A 17,999-nucleotide genomic window follows, 5' to 3' on the forward strand; every position below is an offset into this window, starting at 1 on the left:
CAAAAGGAGCAGTAAAAGCTGTACAGGGTCTTGCTGGTTGTGCCAGTCTTACTTGGTGTGAAGTGACCAATGGGTGGGTGTGGAGGGCCTGGTAGGATCATTAGTTTGACTTTTCCCTTAATTACCATTTCCTTTGCCTTGATAATAAGGGTATGGGAAGATGAGATGTGCTTGGTAAACCAGGAGCAGTTGTTGATGCTCCTGTGAATTGATAAATGTCTCTTCACTGACCCTGGGGCTGAGCCCCTGTGGTTTGGTACTGTGTCACCCAGGGAAAGAGGAGCAAAGGTTTTCACACTGTCAGTAATTATTTTGGAGTAGAAATATTTGTGCTATCCTTGGCCAATGGATTTAGGACCTCTTTAGTGCCCTTTGTGTAATATTTTTGGTTAGTGATGGTGCTCAGGTATATCTCATGTTTTGTTTAACCTAGTTTTTTTTTTCTGATGTGATTGTATTTTTTTACAGCTTTCTAATCCTTATTTTCCTGAGATTGACCTCTTTTAGTAAATGTTGGAAGTCTGAAAGCTTTGTGTTACAAATACATCCACTATTTAACTACAGCTGTAAAGAATTCTGATTTAATACCTGCTCTGCAACATGTCTGCTCACTTGGTATTTGAGTTTCTTGGGCTGGTTCTCTTGGTCAGAGTAAAGTTCACTCTCCTTGGCTGGGAGACACCTCTACACAAGTAGGTTTTGTCCCTTGTTGTTGAAAGCTTGTTTAGGGCTGCCATCAATTTAAAAATAAAAAAATTGGGCTGTGGTTTTGTTTTTGTTTTGTTTTCTCAAGGGAGGTGCCAGCCAGGTCAATGTGAGATATTATTGTTAAGGCTTTTACCGTTTAAGTACGTGTTATATTTACAAATCCACAGGTAAACATATTCATTAAAACACTTAACTCAGCAGGATTACCCCTGTGAGTAATAGAATACATGACGTGCTTGGGCAGACCTGTTGCACTCTGGTCTCAGTTTTGGTGCTTACTGATGTCCTGTTGTATTAGAAAAACACCAAAACAGGATCTCTCCATTGCCTGGTGCAGCCTTCTGACACTTCTGCACCAAATAACTTCCATGAAATCTTCTGGAGTGCTGAGCTGTGCTAAGGCAGGAGTAGGAAGCTGGGTAGGAGGCTGAGAGCAGGCTCTTGCTGTTGTTCAAGAGGTTTTGGTCATTGCTGCGGTGATAGGTGAGGATTAAGGGAAAAAAAAAACCACCCCAAAGTGTACATTTTGTTTGAAAGTTCCTGTTGTTTGATTGTGTATTTGCAGTTCCTAATGAGTGCCTGTTTTCTCTTGGTTCATGGTGAGTCAGCACGAGCTCCCAGCAGCCTTATCAAACCTGGCCTGGAGGAAAGCACTTCAACCAAGTGGCTTCTCTTTTTTTTGATAAGTGGGGAGGTCTGAGCTTGTGACATGAAAATTTCTCTGTTTTCCCAGGGTTTTTTTAGCCTCGTTATGCCTGTTTTTAATGAGCAGGTTGTTACTGTCTGTGCCAGCTTTGTCATGGAGTAAATTACACAGGGATGTTCAGAGGGCAGATGTGCTACAGATATTTATTCCACTTACAGTAAAGTAATAACAGCCACAGTTTAAAAACTGCCATGTCCCACTGGTGAAACTCTAATTGTTTGAGTGCAAAAGCAAAATTGGGGGTTTGGGGTGGATTTGTTTGTAGGATGGAAGTGATTAGTGGAGGATTAGTGGAAATACTAGTGCAGCCTCTGATGTACTGTTTGTGTTTAGGAGAATAAAGATGTCAAATACTGTTTTCCTGGGTCTTTTGAGCTTGATTCATAGGGATAGGAGAGCACCAGGCGTAGAATGACCACATCACCTCAGAACCAAGTGAAGAAAGTGCTTTAATCTTGATTACCTTCCAATTTTGCTATGGCTGATGGTGTCCTCTCCTGAGGGGAGTTTGGGGAGGCACCTCTGTGTGATGAAGAGGTTAAAATGCAGCTCTCCTGCTTTATGTGCCTTCCCCATGCCATTTATTTAAAGAGAAAAGTGTCTCAGCATATCCCCAAGGCCTGATTTAATCCCTGGAGGCACAGCCAGAGATACAGCAGTCCCTTGTAGCTGCTTATCTTGGTGGCCACATGTCCCTGTTCCCTCTGAGCGGAGGAGGGATGTCAGGAATGCCCAGATTGCCTCTTCTCCAGAGCCTGCTGCCTGCTTTCCTTGGAACAAATAAATACTTTCCACTCTTCAGCAGAGGCTGAACAGGTGAAAAATGGTGCATGGCAGGAGTTTTGATGTGGAGATATCTTTTACTGTGAGTATTTTGATGCACTGACACTCACAAATGCTCTTCCATGGAAGTAAATATCCCAAAGTGTGTACTAGAAGCATTTTTTTTTCAGTGAAAAGGCTTTTTATCTTTGATACTCCCATGGGTAGGATTTGATTATGTCTGGAAAACGGCGATTAGGCAGTTACAAACAGCAGGAGGGAATTTTGAGGAGATAAAGGGGCTGACAGCTTGATCCCTCTGCCAGAAAGACTTGGTGGTGTTATAGGTTTGGTCTTGGTAAGTAGAAACACTTGAAAATAATGGACAAACACTGGTTTGCCCATTCATTTTAAAATAGCAGAAAAACCCCCAACTTTGTGATGAAGCAAATGAACTTCAGAGAATTAATAGAGGAAATTCTCGTGCACCAGAAGAGCTGGAATTAGTCAGTATCTGCATTTTGAAGGGAAAGGAGGGCACAGGATTTAAAGGGCTGTTGAAGGTGCTGTGCTCCTTCCTAGGATGAAAATGAAGATGGAGGTACCAAGAGCCAACCCTTTAATAGAGAGTATTTGAGGAAAAATCAGAATTCTTGGAGTTGTAAAGGAAGTGAGGAGGAATGCTGACATGGAGGAGATCTGGAGAAATGTAGCCATCCTTTGCAATGCGTTAGGTGAGATTTGGAGGAGTAATCTAAGTGAAATTGTATGAAAGCAGGGTCAGATCAGGACTGGGGTTGCATGTGTTTTGGCTTCCTTGGATTCAAGGAGAATGAATGGAAATGGAAGTTGATGGTGGACAAGGTTTGCTGGCCAGGGAAGATGGTGAATGTCACATGGAGCTCCCCTGCTGTGGGCGGGAAGGGTGTTAGAGCTGCCCTGGGAATCCTTTGACCAAAGAACACAGGAAGGGCAAAGGGAGATCTGCCTGCACGGATGGTCTGTGGTGATGCTGGAACAAGTGAGAGAAAGGGATGGTAATTGGAATTAGGTGTTGTTCCTAACCTTTGAAGGAACTGCAAGAGTCTTCTGACTGAGCCCTTGGCATGTTTGCCCGAGGAGTGGTGGGGCAGTTAGAGAGCTGTTGGACTTTGGAGTATCCACTGGAGCTGTGTGTTTTTAGGGAGATCCACGTTTTCCTCTGCATTTTCTGGAGTTCTTACGGCCCAGTGGCTGCATGAGTATGAGTCTCAGAGACATACCTAAAAATAAACGTGGAAATTACTTACTCAGAAAGAAAATGCATGAAAAGAAAACAGCATGGAGAAGCAGGAGTGCTATCCATAGGTATTTAAAGGGGATAGGAAATTCCAGGTGAAAAAAGTCAAGTTCCTGACGTGGGTATTCACCCTTAAAGCCAGCCCACCACTACAAAAACCTCTGGCATTTCCATAAGCATTTAGCTGGTCATGAGTATCAGAGTTCAAGTTGCATCATAGCATTTGCATACAGAACTATTTTCCTTTCAAACTTCTCACCCAGCTGTGTGTCTGCTGTCCTCAGAGCATGTCCTGTGCTGCTCCTGCCGCCTCTAAGAGCAGTTGGAGGGCTGGAAAACTTTTGTGGACTTAATATTTATCTGTGATTCTTAATAAACAAATAGTGCCTGTAATGGGACTGCACTGAATTCACTTGCTGAAATTTTCCAAATATATAATTTTATGTATTTAGATTTAAATATAACATGCAAATTTCTAAATATAATCCTCTAAGCAAACAAAAGAACTTGGTTGAGTAAAATCATGAGGTAACATTGAAAAGCAATGGCAAAGCCTTGTGGATCCTGTGATGCCAGAATTCACCACTTCCTTCCAGATTCAGTGTCTTGAAATTTAAGATCTAAAATACATGAACTGCATTGAGAAACATACGAAACAGCAGGAAAATTGATATTTTTTCAATTCTAAATCAAGCCTTGTTGGTAGGTAGAGCTGTAATGGGGCAGGGGAATGACTTACTGGGTTTGGCTGGGGGATGTGTGCATGTGATGGGGCTGGTTAATTGTCTGGTTTAATTAGTTCTTTGCAGCTGCTGCAGGCTGGAGAAAGGTGTGTGAAGGATTCTGGGAAGAGGCTGAGCTTCCTGATAATGATTCTCTCCAGTTTGGTCCTCCTCTCCAAGGAAGACTTTTTTAATAAGCCTTTAAAGCAAGCCAATATTGTTTTCCTTAAAGGGAATAGGAAATACAAAGGAAGTGATCTTTTTTTCACCCCCCAAGCAATTTTGCATCCTCCTTTCCAGTAGGTACCTGGTCTCTGACAGCTTTGTAAGCCTGGAACTGTATTTTTTAGGAAGTTCTTAAATTACCTCAGGTTGATTGAAGAGAAAAGATGCTCAAACAGCTAATGATCAGAATACTAGGAAAAATGGAAGGCTTCAGTTGAAAAGAATTGAGCTTGAAGGCATCAAACCTATGCTTTAGGAAGGTGTTCCAATGCCTGAACTGTGAACTCAGGTGTTCTTGCTCTAGTTTCCTGTCCTGGAATTCTAACGCCAAGCAATTGGGAGAGTCATAAATTACTTGAAATGCAGCTGAAGAATTGAAGGTGCCTGAATTTCAGGAGTGTGTAATTCAAGTGAGAGTCTCTGAAATTCTGTAGCTGTCTAATATCCACCTCTGTGTTGTGTTAGAGAAGGGTTTGTTGGAAGCAATGGGTGTGTATGTGTTTTGAAATACAAAAAGCATCTTTGTACACTTAACTGCGACGTAGAATGGAAATATGATTTAGAAGGTGATTAAATTTTCATTCTGTCCTCTGTTGTGCAGGTACTTCGATGGCAACTTGGAGAAGCTCTTTGCAGAGTGTCACGTAATTAATCCAAGTAAAAAGTCGCGAACGCGCCAGATGAACACCAGATCATCAGCCCAGGACATGTCCTGTCAGATCTGCTATCTGAACTACCCAAACTCCGTGAGTACCCAGCGGCCTCGGTGCTGCCCATCGGTCTCTTGAGGTTGGGATTGAAGGTATTTCAGACGGTAGTTCATGGTGGGACTCAGGTGTTTAATAATTTCTTATCAGTGAAACAGCCTCAGCACCATAAGTTCAGCAGCCTTTCATTAGCAAGGCACAAAATGGCTAACTATCTCTTGTTACAAGGTCTTTTAAGACTAAACTATCCAATTAAGAAATGACACCTAGATTATTTTCTCTTTTAACTCAATAACTGATCCCTCGAAGCCCGCAATGCAGACTTTTCTGCCCAATTACAAAACATCACCTAAAACCATGAAGAAGAAGGAAGAAGGTGAAGAAGAGAAACCTGCCTCCACCCTAAAACCTCCATCTTGCTTCATATTTATTTCTGTATTCTAAAACCCCAAACTCTTAAGTTTTCCACCCTATGACACTACACACTTCAAACCAACTACACGCCCGTAATCTCAGTGCTGTCAATCAGTTTTGGAAGTCTTCTCCCCAGCCTCAGGTCAAATGCAGTGCTCTCTTGTAAGTCTGTGCCTTTCAGCATAGAAAGTTTAAAATTCTGAGCATCCAGGGTTCCAACACTACCCGAGCGGCAACTTCTCAAATTTCCAACCTGAAACTTCACATTTTCCTGCACAACACCTCTGAGCGTGCTGGGGCCTGGGCAGTGCTGTGGTAAAGTTCAGGAAAAAGCAAGCAGGTGATGTTTGCAAAGGTCTGATACCAAGTGAGGTGTACAGATAAAGGATGTGTGAAATTCAAAATCTGTGAAAAGCATGATGGGCAAAGGGATTTACTTAAATAGGAAGACGAGGTAGGAAAGATCTTCTAAAAGTAAAATAGTCAAACTAGGAAGTCTAGAAAAAAGTAGTAGAAGTAAAATGTGGATATCTTTGGATCTTTATTATATTGGACAATACCCTCTTGGTCAGACATGAGGGTGTGTTACCCAGTGCTTGCTAGGGCTCTGCTTTCAATGCCCTGGGTGATAGTGCTACTTTTTATTGTCACTGTTGACCAAACTGAGGCATTCCCATACACTGCTAAGAGGTCTGGGCTGTGCTGGGACTCCCAGGGGCATGACATACTGTTGGGAGACCTGGGAGGAAAGGAGGTGAGTAGAAAAGCTCAAATAAGAGAGTTCATCAAAGGCAAAGTGCTGATAGTAAGGAATTCTTCCTTTATTGGACCCTGTTCTTTGTGGGGGAGCTGCCTTCCAGAACACACTTAAGACATGTGCTGGGCCTTTCCAGGCAAAGCTGCCCTGACAAAAGGCTTTGCTCTTGCGCTGGGTGGGTTTTCAGCAAGGAACCATGATGTGCTTTGGGGTCCAGGAGTAGCCTAGGGTGAAGTTCCCTGGTTGTGTCCTCTCCCTTGCTCTGGATCTTCTTCCCTGGAGTGGACAGAGCTGAGCCAAGCCCATCTTCAGGCCTCCCATTCTCAGCTTTAAGGTCCCTGTTGCTCTTAAGCCAGGAACCACAAGGCTTCATGTGTGTCTCCTCTTCAGCCTTGTGTGCCCCAAATTCCTTCTTGTGAGGAGTAGCTGGGAAGGCAAATTCCTGCTCTGTATGGTGAGGTGCTTTGAAAAAGAAAGGCAATGTATTCTAATGGATTGTTCTCTCCATTTTAATGTAGTTGTTGTGCTGGGTGGGGGTACAGCTCACCAGTGACAGGCCTGTCCTCTGGCTGGGGGACTGTGCCACCTGAGAAGCAGAATCACAGAATCATGGGACAGGCCCACAAGGATCATCGAGTCCAACTCCTGGCCCTGCACAGGACAACCTCTAAAATACACCCCAGCAGTGTCTAGAGTTTTGACACTGGAAAGAAAAGCACAAAACATGCTAGCACTTCTTGATTTTGTAGCTCAAATAGCAGTGGCCCAGTTGTTAGAGGAGCAGATTTTTAGCTGGAGCAGAGAGATGTTGCAGGTCAGCAGGGCTCTCTCTGTTGCTGGTGTTAAAAGACATCAGAGGGGACTCTGTTTCTTTGCCCTACAGAAAAGCTGGAGCCTGTAGAAAAACTAGTATTTATTATTTCTTCTGTAAAAGGCTGTAGTGTCTGTGTCTAAGGTGATTGAAATCTGTTTTGAAGCTGTTTTAGTTGATGTGAATTATAAATTCTAGGATTATTTTTGTGTTCAGTGCCCAACCGAAAAATCTCAGCTTTGAAAATCCTCTTGCTTAATCAGCTAATTATTTTTCCACATGAAAGCTGGGGGGTTTTTGCACTGAGAGCCCCTTTCAGCCTCTGGGAAGCTGAGAGTTTGGAGGTGTTCAGAAGTTTTACAGTGTACAGTTGTTGCAGGAATGTTAGTCTTGAAATTTCCTTCTCCCATCTACAAAGTCCCTGTAGCTCTTCAGTCACCTCCAAAGAACTGTGGTTTGAGGATTTGGGAAGAACCTGCCAAACAAGGCATTTGAAGCTCTCACCCTGCAAATTTGAGGACTTAAGGGAGATGTTTCACCTACTGTGTCCCTGTCAAGCACTGTTGGGTCCCAGCAGTTCTTTTAGGTGACACCTTTATTGGTAAGACAGGAATTGGGAGGGTCGTGGCTTTGTCTTCCTCCTCTCTTGCCTCTCACCCTCAGGAGAGTGGGCTGGGAGTGTTTTTGGAAACATCCTGCTTTGTTCAGACTGCAGATGCTGAGTACAGATGTGGTGACAGCAGAGCTGTCCCCTGGGCTAGTGAGCTGCCTAAGGAGTTACTGCTCTCCCCATCCTTGGTGGTTTTATGTTGGCCTTTTTATTTGCTCCCTTGACATCTCCTGTCAGCTGAGCCAAAAATAATTGGGAACTCCCTCAAAGTAAAGAAAAGAGCTGAGAGATTCTCTGCATTCCTTGCAGCCTGGGAGGAAGTGTGGTGGTGGCTGCCTTTCTGTGGGCATTCAGCAAAACATTTCCCTGCCTGAAATAACCAAAGCAGGTCTTACATGAAGATGTGTTCTGTGCTGGTTCCTTGTGTGTGCCTGCTGCAGGAGTGTTTGGGCTCAGTAAGGGATGATTCCCTTATCTGTGCTTGCTTCCCATCACATGTGGAGAAGCCAGAATTCACAGAAAAGCCAGTGCAGTCCTTGGGATGGTTTCATGCTGTGGCATCCCCAAAGTTCCAGATGTTGAAGTGTTTTTACTCCAACTCTGCATCTCCAGGAGATGTCACTTGGCCGCAGCAGCATCTGTGGAGCATCAGATACCTTGTTAGCTGGCTCAGTAAGGGTTCAGAAATTGGAAGGTGTCTTTTTGCAGTCTTGCAGCCGGTGTACCTGGCACCGCATAGGTGTCAGCCTCCTCTCTGATCTCTTTGTTGTTTTTTTAGGGGTGGATGTTTCTATTTTTACCTGGAGCCAAGTCAGATGCTCAGGTCAGAATCTCCCGTGCTGGTGCTCCCAGGCTGCAGCCTGTGCTGGTGGCAGGAGTGTCACAGCAGGGTAATCACAGCCTGCCAGCCCGGGCCAAGGGGTGCTGACAGGCACCTGCCCTGGGCAAGGCCAGAGCATGCAGAGATGGCACAGCACAGCTGCTGCACCTCTGTGGGATGGACAGAATATATCTGTGGTGTCTGACAATGCTTGGGAAGAGCATTTGCCTCAAGTGGATTCTCCTTTCCTCAAATACCACCATCCTGCTGTTGTTTTGGGCTGTTCCACAGAGGATTCCAGCTTCTTTCCTCTGTGGAGTTCCATAGTTTGATGGTGTCTGAGGGTAGACTTGTGGTTTTATCTCACTAGCTGAGAAGTAGATTTGAAAAGCTGAGCCAGCAAATATTACCTCAATAGTGGTCCAAATGAAGTGTTTTAAATACAGTTTTCCTTGGTGCTGACTCTGAGTATAAAATAACTTTCAGCTGACCAGAGAAAAGTACTTTATTCCACTCTTTCCTCAGCAGTGTTTGCTTCTCCACCCCTTGTGTAACCACTCAGTCCCAGATGATATCTTGACAGCTCTGTGCAGATGATGCAGACAAGGATGGAGTTGTCCCTGTTGCTGTCTGTGACAGCAGATCATTATTGGATTTTATTTAGCAATTTACACCTGCCAATTAGGATCTTGAGTGTCCTCATCTGATGAGCATCTGGGTTTCAGGGGGAACTTCCTGGGGAGGTCTGGGACTTTTGGGCAGCACCCACATGTGCCAAGGGGAAAAAATAGGAGGAGTGAAGACTCTGTATCCTTGTCACTGTGACCTGTTTGGTGTTGCATTTATTTGACTGATTCCAAAGCAGATTGGGAGAGAGCCATGCTGTCCCCATATACACTCCTAAAACAAGGATAAATTCAAATGGGCAGGATGGAAACATGGGCCACACCTTTCCTTGCTGCTGGGGTTGGGGATTAAAGTCTGGCTTTGGAAGAGTGACTAAGGCTGCCTTGGCAATGTTCTGTAGGGGTGCTGATGCAAAGTGAATAGCAGGGCCTCAGGTTTGGTGTGGAGACTGAGGGATGGGATGGATGAATTGAGCAGCACCAAGAAGGATGAAATTATGGGGTCAATCCATGTGATAAAATGAGGTCATGTCTTGTGTTCTTTGTCATTGCAGTACTTCACTGGCCTAGAGTGTGGACACAAATTCTGTATGCAGTGCTGGAGTGAATATTTAACTACCAAAATAATGGAGGAAGGCATGGGACAGGTAAAATCTCAACTCACCTCATGGCTTATTTTTAGAAATTCTGTGTATTGGAGAGACGGGGGAGAGTCTTTCTGCTAAAGTTTAAAAAAACCCAGAAGAACAACAGAGAAACCCCCGAGGTTTGGGGGCTGCAGGCTCTGCTAAGGTGAATCTGGAGAGAATTCAGTGGAGTTGGTGCAGGTTTCTGGGCTGGGGAAGGAGGAACCAGTGGCACACCTGGGAGAGGCAGGACACTGCTTCGGCTGTGGATTGTAGTGAAGTCTGTTGCCTTGGAATTCCTTGTGATGCAAAACAAGGATAACCACTGTTCCTCCTGTGACCTTTTTGTGTTTTTCAGACCATTTCATGCCCTGCCCATGGCTGTGATATCTTAGTGGACGACAATACAGTTATGTAAGTAATTCTCATGGCTTTGCTCTCTCTTTCCATTGTGTTACTCACGTGCTATTCAGATCTATTCAAAAGCTTCTAGCAAACTGCACAGAGGCTTGCAGGCAGCAGAGGAACCTTGAACTGTCTGTTTTGATTCCAGAATGTCTCTTAACTTCCTGTTTAGGTGTGAAAACCCCATGTGATGACACTGGGAGGAAAGACTCCCTGACCAGTTTGGTCAGTGTGACACCAGGGTTTCCAAACCCTGTTTTACTGCTTTGTGCATTTTGTTTCCTTTGATTTACGTAGGAATTTAGGACTTCTACCCAGGTCAACCCACTGGTTGCCCAAGCCCTATAGCTGTAGTTAATAGGTGAGTCAGGGGACAGGAGTCCTAAGGCCTGATGCAGGATGTGTTTTTTGCCCTCTGATAGGAGGCAGTTGACCCTCAAACCCAAGATTTGATTAAGGTGATGTGTCATCCTGTGTCCTTGGAATTACTAACTTGTCCAGCTGCAGAAGTTCATGGTGGAGCAGTGAACTCCGTGAGCTTCCTTCTCTTTTACACTGAGGGAGGTTGTTGCATGAGAAATATCCTTCATAATGCTGAAATTTGTTCAAGTTCATTTTAATTCTTCTGGCTTAAACATCTCAGTAGAGGCTTATTCTGTTACCTTATTCTTTCCTTCCTGAAGCCTGACTCACTCATTGATATTAATTTGGTGGTTTTTAGTATCAGTTGCTTTCAGAGTAGCGATTTTCCCAATTTTGGCTCTTAGTTACTCATGGAGTGTAGGCTGGATGGAAGTGGAAGTAGCTCAAATGCTTTCCTGCCCTGTTGAGGAGTGGTTTGTAGAGCCTAGTGGGTGGAAACTGAGCTGAAGTTGGCATGTCTTGAGTAACTTGATTGAGATTTTTGTTTACCAGAGGTTGAACTTCAATTTGTGGAGCCAAATGCTCTCAGCAGGACTTTTTGGAGTGTTTTCTTGATTGCAACAGTTGGAATGAGCTGTTCACACAGTACATGTGAAATTGAGTAGCTGAAAGCCTTGGAGGTGGCAGTGGCAGCAGCAGCAAGGAAAGGATGCAGAAAAGGAGGGCAGTGCTGTGGGATTCCCCTTGGCTGGAGAGGGCAGGGAGGAGGCCTGGGATAGGGCAGTGGCAGCTGGGTGTGAAAGCAAACGAGTCCCATTTGTCTGAGTAAAGCTAGAAGCTGTTTCTAGAGGTAAAAATCCACCTTTCCCTGGTCTTACCTGGATTTCTGTGGGGAGGAAGGAGCATTTTTTGAAAAACTCTTTCCTTTAAAAGGCAGCATAGGCAACTGTGGCAATCTTAGGATATGTCAATATATATGGCAAAAAATGTAAATGATCTCAACTGGAACCTGCACCCACTTCTATGTCTTTAATTATTATTCTTTATTTACTATTTATTGTCCTTTCCTGTTCACAGAGTCTCCAGCTCTCAGTTTCCAAGCAATATGAACACAAAATTAATATGATTTATGGGCTCTGGGCATGGATTTTACCTCTTAATTTGTCTAGTTTTATTTATGATTTGCCAAAAGACAGTAACATTCAAAGCCAAATTCTTGAAGATCTTGACCTGCTGATGTTGATTGGGGCAATCAAAGCATGTTGATAAGCAAAAAACCAGTGGATTATGTGCTCTGGTTAGTCATGGCATGACTGTTAATTTAAATTCCAGTACCTGATATATTGTTATAATACAGCATATTTTCAAGGTGATATTTAGTATGCCTTGAAGCCCAGGTATGGGGAAAAAAAAAAGATTTATAATTAATACTAAATTCAAATTGTTTTCTTATTCTTTAGTAAGTTTGACTCCAGAATTGCAGGAGATGCTTTGTCAGCTGATTTGTTTTATTTTAGCTCTGGGAATTGAGCTGCCACGTGCTGTGATTTATGTAATAACCAGCATGTGCTTGGGAGAGGAGCTCCCCAGCTGCCCAGAGCTGGGATTTGTGCACATCCCATGGGAGTGTTGTAAGGATAACATGCAGGAGTACCCTTCGTTTTGGCTGCAGCTGGAAAGGAAAATCCATCAGTTCCAATATTTACCCATGGTAGGGCCTGTATAAAGCTGTATTCCACAGCAGGATTTAAACCAGGAATGCCACAAAGGGTGTGTCAGTGCAGCTTTATATTTAGATATATTGGAAGACACCTCAGTCATAGCTAAAAGACATTTTTAGAAATGCTCAGCAATCCATAATTAAGTTATTTTGGATGCATTTAGGCTGGGCAGTCTGCAAATGCCAGCTGGAATGGTGTGCCCAGGAGAAAAGTGGTCACCATGCTTGTCAAGGGTTCCCATCACTGAGTTTTGCTCTGCTCTCCCAGTCCCAAGTGGACTGGAATTAAATTAAAGTCCGTGTTGTGTACAGCCCTAGTGATGTTGAATTCAAATCAACTTTGTTTTTATGGTAAATAGATTAAAACACCATTAATTTTAAAGCTGAAACTGTAGCATTCCACTGAAACTCAGCTAACGTGAGGCTTCCCAAAGTTATTAGCCACACAAGTGTTGTTTTGGAGCTTTTTAAAGGGATTTGCCACAAAATGTGCCTGTTTTATGTAAATGAACTGATTAAATTACTTGCTTGGTTTCTTGGGCTCTTCAGGAAAGTGTTTTTAGATAAAAATCCTCACACCAAGAGGCTCAGTTCTTTTGAACTGCATGAGTTTTCTGTTTCTGAAGCTAATATATTTATATATATATATACACACTTATATATTGAATAGAATGAATGTAGTTTTCTTAATAATAAATGATGTAACAAATAAATAGAGAACAGGTAAGTACAAGAGGTACCTGCAAGTGTAGAAGGATGAATCAAACCTACTTTTCTTAACTTAATAGCGGTATGTGGAAGAAACAAGACTTCTGCTACAATTTTTCTGTTTCTTCCCTTCCCACAGGCGTCTGATCACAGATTCCAAGGTTAAATTAAAGTACCAGCATTTAATAACCAATAGTTTTGTAGAGGTGAGTATTTGAATTTTTTCATGGCTTGTAGGTTTTGTCTCACACGTGTACCCAGCCAGAGGCTGGAGCCTTGTTTAGAACTGCAGAGCAGGTTTTTTGCACAGTCTCTGATCAAGTGTGAACGCAGGGGTTGTTTTATGGTCCTTTGCATTACAGGGATGACTGTAGGAAAATACTGAAAAAACTTTAGGACAAAAGACCTAAAGAGAATATAAGAGCTGTTGCTTAATATTTGAGTTCTGAGAAGCAGAGTTACGTAGTTCTAATAGTTACATAATCGTTATGTAATATTTATGACTCCTGAGTGTTACCTGAGATACTTCACACTGAAAACCAGGAAATGCTGTAAACACAAGAACGTGCCTTAAACATTTTGCCAGTTGAAGTAAAACTGCAAAAGCGCTTTCGTAAAATACTAATATTTTCGTAGCCTCCAAATAAACTTGGAGAAAAGGTGCTTTGCAGGATGTTTTGCACTGTCCCAGTTTCCCAGCTGTGTGGCTTCAGCTGTCCTGTAGAGCCCGGGGCAGAAGTTGTTACGGGATCAAGCTTTCAGTCCTTGCCAGAAGTGATGGGTGCAGTGGGTTTGGTTTTAATTTCTTCGCCGTTTGCAGCCACAACAAAGGCAGGCAGGGCAGGAGCTGTCCTTGAGCACAGCCTTCCTCTGTGATGTGGGATGTGTGCTTTGTTTCGCAGTGTAATCGACTGTTAAAGTGGTGTCCTGCCCCCGACTGCCACCACGTCGTTAAAGTCCAATACCCGGATGCTAAACCCGTGCGCTGCAAATGCGGCCGTCAGTTCTGGTAAGAAGGAAAAGATGCTGATACTGCTTTGTACTCTCTGCCCTGGAAGTGTGTTAGTGTGTGTTCATGGAGGCCCAGGCTGCTTTGCTTGGCAGGGACCTTAAAGGTGATCCAGTTCCACCCCCTGCCATGAGCAGGGACACCTTCCACTATCCCAGGCTGCTCCAAGCCCTGTCCAACCTGGCCTCGGACACTCCAGGGATGGGGTGACTTCTCTGGAAGCCAGTTTCAGTGTCTCACAACTCTCAAAGTAAAGAATTTCTCCCTAATAATCAATCCTGTCTAACTCTGTCATCTGGCAGTGGGAAGCCATCCCCCCTTGTTCTGTCACTGTTTCAAAGTGGCTCTTGAGGGAGTTCAGGATTGAAGGGGGATGTGTTGAGTTTCCTTAGGACTGGCTTTGAACAACCCAGAAGAAAACATACACTGTTAATTCCAAGTACAATCATCTGCCCTGTTTGCTTATTTTCCCTTTCTTTCCCTTACAGCTTTAACTGTGGTGAAAACTGGCATGATCCTGTTAAATGCAAGGTGAGCACATCAAGGTTCTTGTCCAAATCTGGGTTTTGAAAAAGTTTAAAATGTTTTTAACATTTTTTTTGTGGCTGTCTGGAGAATCATAGATGATTCTGAGCTGGAAGGGACGCCCAGGGATCATTGAGCCCAATTGTTGTTCCCACCAGGGAGCAGAGTAGCTCACCTGTTTAAATCACAGGGTGAGAACCAGCAGTGAAATCCTATTGGGTGCCTTTACTGCTGCCTTACAGCTGGACCTTGTGAGGGAGCACTGCCTCATCCGGGGGGGATTTGTCTGGAAGAGGAGGTTGTTAGACCTGGGACCCCCTGCAGTGGAGTGAAGGTGTTTTTTGGACAAGGAGCGTTCCTGTAGGAGTTGTTCCTGTAGGTGTTTGATGCTTTGTCAGGTATTATCCACTGTACTGGAGGAACTAATTTGGTTTTGCTGGTTTGGGTTGGAAGGGACTTTAAAGATCATCTAGTCCCACAGCCTGCCATGGGCTGGGATACCTTCCACTAGCCCAGAGTGCTCCAAGCCCCATCCATGGACACTTCCAGGGATGAGGCTGACACAGCTTCTCTGGGCAGCCTGTACCAGGGCCTCCCCGCCTTCACAGGGATCAATTCCTTCCCAGTATCCCATCTATCCCTGCCCTCTGGCAGTGGGAAGCCATTCCTTGTGTCCCATCCCTCAGGCCCTTGTAAACAGTCTCTCTCCATCTTTTTTGTAGGCTCCTTTCAGGTACTGGAAGGCCACAGTTAGTCACCCCAAAGCCAAAATGTCCTTATTATTTAAGAGTCCAACATGAAGTTTGTGTTGATTAAGAGCTGCAAACTCGTTGCAGGAGTGTTTGTGCTGGGTGCTTGTGCTTGCTGGATCAGGATGGAGCAGCAGGAGCTGTCTGCCACTAATTAGTGGCTGTTTGCAGACTTTTCCAGCACCAGCACTCCCCATTTCCCATGTGGCTGGGTGTACCTTTCCTTAATGTGAGCAGGTGTCTTGGGAACATTTGCACTTCTTCTAGCTAGATATAACACTTCCATCATTTTTCTGACAGTGGTTGAAGAAATGGATTAAGAAGTGTGATGATGACAGTGAAACCTCTAATTGGATTGCAGCCAACACAAAGGTGAGAGGTTTTCTCTATTTTATATAGAGATTTTATACAGATTTGTCAGGTGAAAAGGACATCAGTCTAATTCCTTGCACTAGGATTGCTTTTTCTGTTCCCTGTTAAGAGCAAGCCTTAAAATCCACAGTACACTCAAGTGCTCTTGTTTGAAGAGTGAACAGGTGTTAATGCCTGGAATCAGGTGAGTTTCTTCAAGTTCAGTGAAGGAAAGTGCTTGGAAGAAACAGTTAATTGGAGACCCAAAGGAAGCTCAAGATTTAATTCTTTGGGCTCTTGTCTGGCACCGGTGGCTTCCCTAAGCAAATCCATGGCCCATTCCATGTGTGGAACATGTTAGCACCACCCGTGGCTCAGTTTGGCTGGGATCATTTACATCTGCCTTCAAATCCCTGGGATTGGCCTCCGGAGGAGCCTTCATTTCTGCTGGGCAGCATTCCAGGTGGAGACTGGCAGAACAGCTGTCTGGGATTTCATTATGTAAAGGTCTTCCTTCTGCTTAGCCCAACTTACTTTGCCCTGAAACTTTAGCATTTGATCATTTTGGGACAAATTAAAACCAAGATTGTCATGGTGACAAGGACACAAAAGCAGCAGATCCCATGGGGGTGAGGAGCAGGCCTGGGGCTCCCAGCTGAAGGAGGAAGGTGGGGAGGGAGTGAGGAAATGGCTGCTTTGTTTTCTTAGCTCTGTTGTGTAACTGGTTAATGGCATTGTTTGCAGCAGCCTCGCCGCTTTCCAGGGCTGGCTGCCTGGTTTTCATCGAGCTGGAATGTTGTGTTATGGTGGCAGAGAAACCCCTGCTGTGCAGCTCACATCAGCCTGGAGTGGGCCCTGCTTGGAGCTCACGGAGTCACCAGAGGGAGTTTGGCTTTGTCCCAGTGTGCTCCAGAGTGGCTCGGGGACTGAACTCCAGACAAACCTGGTCTGGAGTTTGCTGGGTCCTCAGGGGCTGCTGCTTTTAAACCTGAAGAAGAGCAGCAAATAGCTTGGAAAAGGCAGAGTAGAAGCACTGCTAGCCTTGGGTCTCATATATTTGGGACACTGGAACAGCAGCAGCCTACTTGGCCTGTTAAAACCCTCAAGATGTTGGGGTTCCCCATCTTCTACCTGCCCCTGCCTCGGGAATATGAAGATTTTTGGGGGTGGGAAACACCCATCTGGAGGGTGGCATCTGGCACCAGCCCTGCTTCTTCATCGGTACCTCTAGTCTGGTGTGAGCAGCAGAGTAGTCCTGGGACATCACTGTCTAAGCTGCTTCCTTTAATACTGTCCCAGACATTCCTACATGGGAATACTTAGGAGCCCAGGCTGCAACAGGGAGAAAAATTGCCATCAGGGTAATTACTGCAGACATCTGAGCAAGCCAACAGTCCTGGAGTCTTACAGCATCCATATCCATTGAATTAGCTGAAGGACAATATGGCATTCTTCTCTCTGAGCTGATGCTGGATTCAGTTGAGGGGAAAGTTGGCAGGAAGAGCACCACCCTCATGCTCATCCCTGCCTTGGGGAAGGTGGGAATCTCCAGCTTTGGCCTCTGGGATGTGTGTCCTGGGAGCTTTGCAGCCTCCGGAGAGCCAGGTCAGCCCGGGATCGTGGGGCTGCATCCAGCTCCTGCCTCAGTTCCCTGCTGATCCCTGACCAGAGGCATGGAGAAACCCAAGTGCTGGCTGGGTGTGGGGCTGTAGCAATAGACTGGGATGGGAATTGTGCAGTTTGAGCCTGTATCCATCCCTCCTGTCTGTCTATACTGTTCCTAGCAGGAAAGCAGGGCAGCTGTGTTTGGTGAGGCACAACTTGTGCCTGCTCTGTTGGCTTCACAGCCTAAATTCTGTGTTGAACTTCATTTTGAAGAACCTAGAAAGGAATCAGGTACCACCAGATGCAGAAATCTCCATTATCATTGGGAACAGCTCTCCAAGGAACTCGGTTGTGACTACGCGCTCCGTTGCTGTTTCTGGCTTTTGGAAAGCGCTTTCTGCAGCCATCCAGGCATGAATCCTGTCCCATGTGGGCTCCTCTCAGGGAAGGAGACTTCCTGTCACACCAAGATGAAGGTGTAAAAGCAAAATACCAATCCTCTGGAATGTGGGCTTGAAATCTGGATAATCCTTTGCAACGGGAGAATGTGAGATACATTTGTTCCGGCTTGTCCTGGGAGATGGAGTTGGAAAGGAAGATTAGGCAATTGTGTGAGAGAACAGAAGAGTGAAACCCAGCTGAATTGGGTTCTGTTCCCAAACTGGAATGATGTGATGCATTTTTTGATGAATTATATAGAGTGGTCTGAATGAAAAATGAGGAGATTTGAGTAGTGAGTTCTGTGGTTTCTGATATGATTTTTTTATTCTTTTGCATTCATTTACTAGCAC

At 44.7% G+C, this 17,999-nt stretch overlaps 1 protein-coding gene across 3 annotated transcripts in view; it reads left to right on the forward strand.

The window, feature by feature from the left end:
- Positions 1-17,999, forward strand: part of ARIH1 (ariadne RBR E3 ubiquitin protein ligase 1) — a 51,529-nt gene that overhangs the window by 22,616 nt on the left and 10,914 nt on the right. For 2 of the 3 annotated variants that reach the window (XM_038146609.1, XM_038146610.1), the window contains exons 3-9: positions 5,004-5,148; positions 9,702-9,794; positions 10,132-10,187; positions 13,109-13,175; positions 13,872-13,978; positions 14,467-14,509; positions 15,553-15,624. In XM_038146609.1, coding sequence (XP_038002537.1) covers positions 5,004-5,148; positions 9,702-9,794; positions 10,132-10,187; positions 13,109-13,175; positions 13,872-13,978; positions 14,467-14,509; positions 15,553-15,624 — 583 coding nt within the window. The remainder of the gene's footprint in view (positions 1-5,003; positions 5,149-9,701; positions 9,795-10,131; positions 10,188-13,108; positions 13,176-13,871; positions 13,979-14,466; positions 14,510-15,552; positions 15,625-17,999) is intronic. The other variant, XM_038146611.1, reaches the window with a different exon arrangement.

Source organism: Motacilla alba, chromosome 10 (genome assembly GCF_015832195.1).
Source record: "Motacilla alba alba isolate MOTALB_02 chromosome 10, Motacilla_alba_V1.0_pri, whole genome shotgun sequence".
Lineage (NCBI taxonomy): Eukaryota > Metazoa > Chordata > Aves > Passeriformes > Motacillidae > Motacilla > Motacilla alba.